Source organism: Physella acuta, unplaced genomic scaffold (assembly GCF_028476545.2).
Source record: "Physella acuta isolate Inbredline_101_S28 unplaced genomic scaffold, ASM2847654v3 ptg000264l, whole genome shotgun sequence".
Taxonomy (NCBI): domain Eukaryota; kingdom Metazoa; phylum Mollusca; class Gastropoda; family Physidae; genus Physella; species Physella acuta.
Genome location: NW_026731783.1, coordinates 2,575,646 through 2,586,531, shown reverse-complemented (window position 1 = coordinate 2,586,531; position 10,886 = coordinate 2,575,646). Strand labels below are relative to the sequence as shown.

The 10,886-nt window shown below is 35.1% G+C and overlaps 1 protein-coding gene across 1 annotated transcript; it reads right to left on the bottom strand.

The window, feature by feature from the left end:
• Window positions 1–8,352: 8,352 nt before the first annotated feature.
• On the bottom strand, window positions 8,353–9,351 carry LOC131939095 (beta-1 adrenergic receptor-like). Its single transcript, XM_059297327.1, has one exon. It carries the CDS (start codon window positions 9,349–9,351, stop codon window positions 8,353–8,355), a length of 999 nt encoding a protein of 332 aa, XP_059153310.1.
• Window positions 9,352–10,886: the final 1,535 nt, after the last annotated feature.

Genomic DNA, 10,886 nt, shown 5'->3' with positions numbered 1-10,886 from the left:
CTAGGCGACTCACCATCCCTGTTGGTATAGTGTCGTCGCTCAATCTATCAATTATAATAACAAACAAGAAATAGCAACGTTGTAGAATTATAAGAATCTATTTAAAATATAACGTTTATGTATAAGAATCTATTTAAAATATGACGTTTATGTATAAGAATCTATTTAAAAATATAACGTTTATGTCTAGATTTCTGTAGTTGTCGTCCCTCTTGCAGACTGCTCACCAAATGCGTGCTTCATGTTTAAACATCTCACATACTTAGTCTAATTCCAATATAAAAATAACTCAATAGTTCAAATGAAATTTTAATAAAAAACAAACTTCAAATCTACAATGGCTTAAAGCTTTACTTGAGTTGAGCTTTAGAAGATTAATCAATACCAATTTCTTTGGTATATTTTTCACAATCAATTAAAATTTAAATATTGTGGAAAGTCTTTTTCAATACAATCACAAAAACTACAATGAATGAGAATTGTTCCCTGGTTGTTTAATTTGAAAATGAATATCACTCTTTATAACACAATAACAGTTTAATTTCTTTACCACCATTTGACCTCAGTTATTTTTTCTAAAATTATTTCTATTATTTGCAGAATTATTTCTAAAGTGAAGTGTGTTAGTACTCACGTCATTTTAATCTTTGATAAATTATTCTACATCCTTCACATAACAGTGATGTACGACATTGAATTCGTTGCTAATATAACGCTTGATAGGATATGTAACAAACTTTCTTTCAAGGTAGTTTGTGGTCTATCATATGGCCGGGGCAGTTCCTAGCCGGAACCGCCACTATAACAACATGTAGTAGATGAAAATGTTCGATAACTCTGATAAATAACTGAAGCTGATAAATGCTCATCAGAAACAATTGAGAACACTTTAAAGGTAGACAATAATTATTTTAACCGTTGCTGATTATCAATCTAAACTTGCATTCACTTTGTAAAAAAAAATGTACACATACTGTAGCCTACTAGACGAAATTATATAAAACGTATTACAAAATTTTGTCTTAAGTTCTATCTTATTATTCACGAGAAAAAAGTCACAGTTGATATCAAAGCTACAGAAATTTTCATGGATGTACAATTCCAGAAACATTGTTCACAAGATGTTGGATCTACTTCATCTCTCAAAATGTAATCCTCCGCGCAAGTGCGGGACTACTTTTTAACCCCAACTAACCAGCTAACACAACATTCCTTCCGCATTTATCATAAAAAATATATTATCACAATACGATCTAAAAGGTTTTCTGAAAAATCAATGATTAACACTGTGATTCACTTTTATAAAGATTGAAAATTTAAAAAAAGAACGAAATTGAAGAATAATAATTTTTTTGAAAAAAATGTTGCACTAATTAACAAGGTTTATTTTTAATTATGAACAAAAAATGTATTGTACTAATTAATAAGAAAACAACGGTAAACTAATGCGAGTTTCAGCACTGAAGATCTGGTGATAAGGTTGTTTTGTAGTAGATGAGATAATATTAGGTGAAGAGGTACAAATATTACATTATGTGTAAGCAACGTCTTTTGAAGGGGAAAATAATTTTGTAAAATATATTTGACCTAATTTCATTATAATTTAATACATACACAAATATGCCTATATATATATATATATATATATATATATATATATATATATATATATATATATATATATATATATATATATTTATACGTTTACATATATATACGTTTACACACACACACACACATATATATATATATATATATATATATATATATATATATATATATATATATATATATATATATATATATATATATATATATATATATATATATATATATAATCATTATCTAAGCATTAGCTAAAAAAATAAAAAAATAAGACCCAACCAGTGTGATGATTTTCTCAGCCACAAGAACGTGGATTAAAAGAAACTCCAGTACTTTGGTATTTTTAAGCCCTAGTTTATTATTTCAAAGATGGATTTTCAGGCGTTGTATGTTGGTGATTCCTTTTAGACAGACTGATCCATTGGACAGATGAAGCAGAGTTCATATGGTTCTTGACCCCGGCATATGATGTAATAACGTGGTCGGCACTTTGTTTGTCAAGCCGCCTTTGATTACCTAAACTTGAGTTACGTACCCATCAGATGTGGGTGGACTCGAGACTTTCAGATTTGCCGTCTAGCGCTCTACAGCTAGTCCACGCCGTTTTAAGCTTTACTTTTTAATGAATTTTTAATTCAATTTAAATTATTACTTTTTTTTTCTTTTTCTTTATTTTTTTTTTTTTTTTTTTTGCCTTGCCATGTTAGCTAGCATTAGTATTACAGTTTTTATCATTATCCTTTGAATATGTATTCTGATTAACAGTATTAATACTTCTTTCTTACATGTACCTTCATTAATAGAACATGGTTTACTCATTATTTTTTAACCCTAAAAAATTTGATTATTTAAGACATTTATGATTTTATATAAGTTTAATGGACAGGTTACGACATCTATATGTATCTATTCAGTGAAAAATTAAACTGATTTGTGTAACTATTTCTATAGCCTACATTCACACTAGGTTTGCTTCTAATGTTTAATTGCACGTCAAAAGAGTTTTAAATTTAGAATAATTCGTTCTGCGTTTTCTGCGTTGTTGCATTAACTTAAGGTTTTATTTTAAGCAATTACTTCTTTAATTAGTTGCAGCCAGATTCGATTGTGTCAATTAAAATGTCACGTTGATGCTATTTTTAGACTGTCGTTTAAATTAATGCTAAAATGTTCTTCTCCTTTATGTGTTTGTTTCTTTGTTTTTTGGTTTTTTGGTTTTGTTTTTTCCGTTATATAAATACTCTAGATATAGCAACATGTTTTTACTTTCTCGTATATACGTAGTATAGAGAAAGTATTGTAATCGTGCAAAAAAAAAAAATCGAGATTTTTACAAATCTCGACGTTTTACACCTCACTGATACGGAAAAACATAATTTTGCAATCTTGTCCGTATGTCTGTGTGTGTGTGTGTCTGTGTGTCTGTCCGTGTGTAAACACGATAACTTGAGTACCGTTACAGCTAGGTTGATGAAATTTCATATATAAGTATTTTATCAAAATCGTAGATCCGTATCAACTTTTGAGCGATTTCCGATAACCGGAAGTGGTACTTTTCCTACTTTGAATTTTTTAAAAGCCTATAACTTGAGTACTATTTCAGATAGATAAATGAAATTTCACATGTAAGTAAAAGATCTAATTCTCTACCTTCTGTTAAATTTTGAGTAATTTCCGTTGACTGGAAGTAGTAATTTACGCTACTTCCGATTTCTCAAAAAACTAATGTAAATTTTAAAAGTACTAATAATATTGCGCACTATTATGCGCTTTTTTTATTTGCGTTCACTTGGTGTGCAATTAATTTGTCTACGAGATTTTATTCTATTTTTAAAACTTTAAGTATTTAAAATGGATTAAAAATCATGTCTATAGGGCTTGTAAGTAGGTCACCAACCAGTTCTATGGCTCATGCAGGTTTTATTGAGCCGTAGAACTGGCAGGAGACATACTTACCAGCCTTATAGCCCGAGTTTCCATCCCCTGTTATTTTATATAAGAATATTCGAGAAAGTTTAGGGGAGAACACTCCCGGTTTATTTTACACTAGTTTCCGTTGTATTCCACTACTGTTGAATTCATTGTTTTACTAAATTTATTTAAAAATTATTTAGCTAGATCATCGAATCATCGGATGATTACGCATTGGAAATCCAAGCCCAAAGCCTGGGTCCTTATAAGTTGAGAATAACCAGGTGTTACCAGTAATTAGCTGTGGTCAATCTGCTGGTCAGTAATTAGCTGTGGTCATTCTGCTGGTCAGTAATTAGCTGTGGTCATTCTGCTGGCCTGTAATTAGCTGTGGTCATTCTGCTGGTCAGTAATTAGCTGTGGTCATTCTGCTGGTCAGTAATTAGCTGTGGTCATTCTGCTGGTCAGTAATTAGCTTTGGTCATTCTGCTGGTCAGTAATTAGCTGTGGTCAACTGCTGGTCAGTAAATAGCTGTGGTCATTCTGCTGGTCAGTAATTAGCTGTGGTCAACCTGCTGGTCAGTAATTAGCTGTGGTCATTCTGCTGGTCAGTAAATAGCTGTGGTCATTCTGCTGGTCAGTAATTAGCTGTGGTCATTCTGCTGGTCCGTAATTAGCTGTGGCCATTCTGCTGGTCTGTAATTAGCTGTGGTCATTCTGCTGGTCTGTAATTAGCTGTGGTCAATCTGCTGGTCAGTATCTAGCTGTGGTCAATCTGCTGGTCAGTAATTAGCTGTGGCCATTCTGCTGGTCCGTAATTAGCTGTGGTCAATATGTTGGTCAGTAATTAGCTGTGGTCAATCGGCTGGTCAGTAATTAGCTGTGATCAATCTGCTGGTCAGTAATTAGCTGTTGTCAACTGCTGGTCTGTAATTAGCTGTGGCCATTCTGTTGGTCAGTAATTAGCTGTGGCCATTCAGCCGGTCAGTAATTAGCTGTGGCCATTCTGTTGGTCAGTAATTAGCTGTTGTCAATCTGCTGGTCAATAATTAGCTGTAGTCAATCTGCTGATCAGTAATTAGCTCTAATCAATCTGCTGGTCTGTAATTAACTGTGGTCAATCTGCTGGTCAGTAATTAGCTGTGGTCAATAATTGGTCAGTAATTAGCTCTAATCAATCTCCTGGTCAGTAATTAGCTGTGGTCAATCTGCTAATTCGTTATTAGCTGTGGTCAATCTTCTAATCCGTAATTAGCTGTGGTCATTCTGCTGGTCAGTGAGTTGCTTCTGTTCAAACTCTATACATTGGTCACATTAACCAACAAAATCTCTACTTCATCTGCTTTTTGTGTACAGTAGAATCTCTTCTTAAAATCAATGTCCCGACGCGCAGTAGTGCATTAGCCGGGGGTCGTGGAAATATTGATTCAGGAGTCATTTAAAACACTGCATCGGAGTTTCTTAGCGAAATAAATGACCCGTGATGGAACTTGATTGTAGGAAGTTGTTAAAATAAGAGTTTGTGTCAATCAAATGTCGTACTGATTGACACTTTAAATTTACTAAATCTGTGTTTGGAGACATTAAGGACATAGGCGGATGATGAATAACAAATTACCCAAAAGGCTTGTTACGGGTCAGTTGTAGGCAGGGGCGTAGCGAGGGGGGGGGGGGAGGGGGCGGGGGTGTGGACCGCACCGGGTGACACCATTTAGGGGGGTGACACCAAGGCAAAAAAATAGCAAAATAGATAGAAAAAAACTTGAGGGGGGGTGCGAATCGAAAGTTTGGGGGGGGTGCAAATCGAAAACTTGAGGGATGGGGTGCAAATCGAAAGTTTGAGGGGGGAGTGCAAATCGAAATTTGAAAGTTTGTCCCCGGGAAGGGTCGCTACGCCTCTGGGGGGGGGGGGGGGGTGACTCCATTAAGTGCCGCACCGGGTGACACCCGACCTCGCTACGCCACTGGTTGTAGGTCAGATTAGAAGAGGTTAGAATAGTCTCGAACTTAGGGGAGAGTGCGTGTGTGAGTTGAGTTCACCCTACTGTGTAGTTAACCACGGTGTGTTTATTTATTGTTATCCCAAGGTCGAATGCGGGTATAGAAGTGCGAGTGAACGATTGTGGGAGGTCAGCGGTCAGTTGCTAGCGATTAGGACGAGGGCTACTCTTGAATGTATATATTTGAGACGGAATAAAAGTACTGAACGTAGTCACGAAGCGTTGTTGTTTATCGGAAACAAACCTGGACGTAACAGTAAAGCTACCATATCTAGCATATAGTTAAAACTCAAAGAGTTAAGTCTAAAAATTTAGACTAAGATAGCATTAGGTTTAGAAATAAGCATTTTAACTAATTTGGTTTTCATCATACCCTTAACAATACTCAATCTGTGTTAACGACAACAATCAAGCTAAGTTACACGTTGTGATCTATGTGTGTTGTAAAGTTGTGTATGTGTAGCCGTAATGGTTATTGTATGGTTTTTTTCTAGTCATAGTTTTTAATAAACTCATAAATTCCCTGTATTTGTATGTATGGGTATGTGATACACCCGTGTCCTGTAAAGCAGGAATATCAGGATCTCACACCGTGTTGACATTTGCGACATGTTTACTATACATGTATACTATACATGTAAACTATACATGTATACTATACAAGTATACTATACATGTATACTATACATGTTTAGGGACAAAATCTTGCAACATGTTTTGGTTATATGAAAACATTGTTCTCACGGAACATATATACTTAGATGCTGTTGTTTTTTCTAAACATGTGTAGTATATAAGTCGCAAGTGTAAAGGCGGTGTTAAAAATGGATGTTAGTTTACTTAAAGTTTACTAAACACAAATATGACTTGCCATTGTCGACGTTAATCCTAAACCTTACCTCAATCCAACCATAACTTTAACCCTTATTTCTTACCATAATATTAAGCCTAAGATTTCAATAACCTAACACACCTATTTCGTATATCGGTAATACCAATATTCCCATATTTTTTAAAGCGGATTACAAGTTAAGTTCTAGACTCAACGATCAGTAGTGTAGCTGAAGTAGAGTACCTCAGTTTCTTTTTTTCTTCTTCTTCTTCGTTCTTAATTTTAGTGTTGAAAGGTATCCCCAACACAATTAAGTATACGTGTAAACTGGTTATGCGCCATTGAGGCCATTGACTCCGATTTCAGCCTACTTTTTTGTATGGATTTGCTTCCATAGCCTTTGTCCAACCAATTACAAACTACAAGGCAGCAGTTGTTTGATTTTGAAGTTGTCTCTCCTAGAAGAGTGGCTGTCCCCAGGTAACGAGCCTCATCTGCCCGAGGGTTCGAACTCGAGAGTTTTCAGTTTAGCAACCTTGAGCTTTACCAGAACACTCCATCCCCCTCGGTAATACCAACATACCCATAAATTTTAAGCGGATTACAAGTTAAGTTCTAGACTCAACGATCAGTAGTGTAGCTGAAGTAGAGCACGTCAGTATCTTTTGATTTTAAGAAACAAAGGGATCGTGAAATCAGCCCTATCCCCAACTGTCTTTATTTAATCCGACTCTAGACAGTAGCCAAGACAGCTTCTAGTGCACACATGCTACTAACCTGACTGGTAACTGAGTTCGAAACTTTCTGATGAGGAGGTGGGTGAGCTCTACAACTTGACCACGTCATTCCATAAATGTACATTGCCATGTAGACATTATCCAATTAACATTTTCTCACACAAGTTGCATCAAAGATACAACAACAAAGACACACATGTTTCTAAAATGATAAACAGTCATAATAAAATAATAAACATTTATTTTATGGTCTTAGTTGATATATTTTACAATGCGACTTGTCTGAAGACTAACGCTAAATCATTGCCAAATCAACCCTCACAAATTAATTTGAACAAAACAGCAACACGTTCGTTTGATTTTAATTATTTTATTTTCATCATCTATATCAAATTCAAAAATAACGGGGTGAATATATCAAACAGTTAAATCCCAGAAAAAAAGAATTGCATGGAATAACACTAGTTGTAAAAGTCATATCGTAACTCAAGAGATTAAAAGACCTTTTATCTTCTAAAACACCGAATAGTTTACTAAAGAATTCCACATGATAAACTTGCTAGTCAGAGCATAAACGTTAACACAAGGAATGTTATAGGGAAAATAGCTTTTATATTTTTTATTAAATTCTAATTTCTATTCTAAGATAACCATTCAAAGACTATATTTTAAAATTCAGATTAACTATGAAACATGTGGATTACAAAATTTAAACATTCCTCTTTACACTTAGCGATACATTGAGCAAATGGGGAAGAGTTAATGTTTCTTAACCTCGGCATTTGAAGGGATGCTGTGGTCAGCGCTATGAAGTTTCTTTTAGGCATCTCTTCGCGGCGCCCCCACCCACCCCACCCCACCCCCGAAGCACGACTACCGCCCCTCCAGACAAAATAGAGTTTACACAGAAAATATATACTTTTAACAATGTACATACCATCCCCCCAGAAAAGTCGGTCCCACCCCCTCTCCCGAAAGTTTCAAGTGCCCCCTCGCCCTCCTGAAAAAAAACTCTGAGAGAAACACTGGCACTATACCTAGCCGTCATTAATTCCCCAACATATCAGGTACCCATCAGAGCTGGGAGAACTCAGAGACGTCATACAGTCAAACATCCGAACCGAGATTCGAACTCGAGACCTTCGGACTTGCAATCAAACGCTCTACCATTCAACCACGCCATCCCATAAACATGTATATTATAAATTTTCAATACAATTTAAAAAATAAAATTATTGAAAAAAAAACAAAAAAAAAAACAAATAACCTAAACGTGTGTTGGGGAGAGACTATTCAAATTCTCCTTCCAGCTATCAAAACACACGTAACAGCTCAGCATCTTGAACATGGAGCGCCTGAACCCTTTGTTTTGGACTGTCAGGATTATAAAGTTCATTCCCGAGTTTGTGAGAGCCAACATGGCGAACGCGTTGAAGACGAAAGCCGGGACCCGGATGTAATAGTCCAGCCCCATGCACAGCACAGTCGGCGTGATGCACACGAAGAACACCCCAAACACGGTGAAGAAGTATTTGAGAGTTTTCATGGTCGATCGGGAAATTCCGACGGTGGTGTTGGAATTTCCGGTGGTATCCGTAGCCCGGATTGCGTTGCGTTGTTTGACGGCCGTGCGGATGATGAGGTAGCACATGGTGAAGATGACAGCGGCGCATAGGAAAAAAGCAACCCAGGCTCCGTAGAACATGTACCATTCTGGGAATAAAATTGTTGGGCTGCAAACTGGTACAGCACCGTAAGGGTTGTGGAAAATCTGCGGTAGAAAAACATACACTGCACCGGTTATCCAGCATAGGATGATAAATCCTAAAGCGACGTTGACGGTCATGTATTTTTCGTAGATAAACGGTTTGGAGATGTATAAATATCGATCTATTGATACCATGGCTAGGTGGACGAATGATGTTCCAGCCATGCCGATATTGATGGCGTTGATTAAAAGACAGAGGTTGACGAAGCGGAAGAATAGAGAATACCGGGTCGGGGGTAGGAAGAATAATCCCGTGGGGGTCAGGGAGATCCCCACGATGAGATCCGCCGCTGCCAGGCTGACGACATAGGCGTTGGTTAGAGTCCGGAGGGAGGGGGTGGCACGGATGACGACTATCGTCAACGCGTTGACCGCGGAGATGAGGACGGACAGGCTGATGCAGAGGAAAACGATGACGGCGTCGATGAAGGTGACCTTGGTGGGATCCTCTGTGGTTGCCTGGGTTACCAAGGTTGCCAGGGTTGAGTTGTCGGACATGCCAAATGTTTAAATGGCTAGCCGTATTGCCAAATAGTATTTCCAATTAAATATTTATTTCTCCAAAGAATAATATCCAATGAAAAATGTTTAAATGGTTAGCTTTATTGCCAAATAACATTCGAATTAAATATTTATTTTTCCAAAGAATAATATCCAATGAAATATCCAATGAAAAATGTTTAAATGACTAACTGCTTTGCCAAATAATATTGTGATTAATATTTTTTTTTTCCAAAAAATATCTGAGGAAAACAGTTTAAATGGCTAACTGTATTGCCAAAAAAATATTTTCATTAAATATTTATTTTTCCAAAAATAATTTCCAAGTACAAAATTTTAAAAATTTTATTGCACTGTTGAAATAAAACACGTAAATAACTAATATTTCAAAATACAAGAATGTTTAATTAACTTGTATTTTAATTAAAATCATACAGCTATTAGCCTGGGGATATAATATATTTAACAAATATTTTGACATTTTCTAATCAATATTTTCAGCTCGCTTGAAGGTTATTTACACACAGAGGCCTAATTTAGACACACACAAAAACTCTGGCCGATAATCAAATGGCTTAAACCACGTTAATCCCACGTAAATCTAATCCTAGATAGCACAGAAATAACTTTAAAAATAAAAAGGTTGCAGCTCCAGAATTTAAAAGAAAATAATTAATATTTATTTTTTTGTGTTTTAAAATAATCCAGAGGTATTCGTTAAGTCTTCTTATTCTAAAACTCGATTTGAATAAATTCGTTATTTATTAACAGTAAAGACGGCCTCAATCGATCAAAATAACTGTTGATAAAGTTGATTATAAATAAGCCAAAACTTTTTTTTAATCTAGAAGAACTAGATAATAAACTGGACAAATAATATTCTAGACGATAGCTAATGTTTTTTCAAAGTCGTCAGAAGTTTTCTTTTTTTCTGTAAGTAAAATAACATAAGTAATAGAGTAGATGTCGGAATGAGATTGAACTAATGTGTAGTCAACTTTTATAGGTGGCTGTAACTAATGGCAACTATGACACCCAATGAGCTGTCGCAGTCATACATACAATTGTGATTTACTTACACAAATCTTTACGGTAAATCTGAAGTTGAATACAAGGATAAGGTCTAGTCGTCCGGTTTTCGAGTAAATCTTTTAAGATATATATATATATATATATATATATATATATATATATATATATATATATATATATATATATATATATATATATATATATATATATATATATATATATATATATATATATATATATATATATATATATATATATATATATATATATTCGGCTTTTTTTATTTCTTTACAGAAAAAGAAAAACATTATATAATCCAACTTTAAAAACTATAATTTAACGATAAATTACTCATATGATATTTTTAAAATCCTCTTTAGACTTAGCGAGCTATTTAGAAGATGAAGTAGAGTTCATGTTTCTTAACCTCTGCTTATGGAGTGATGGTGTGGTCAGCACTATGCCCAGCCACTTTACTTGCCCCAACGTAAGTCAGGTAC

What these genes read in the sequence shown, in the direction of transcription:
- LOC131939095 (XM_059297327.1), bottom strand. Translation starts at nt 9,351, where the DNA reads ATGTCCGACAACTCAACCCTGGCAACCTTGGTAACCCAGGCAACCACA.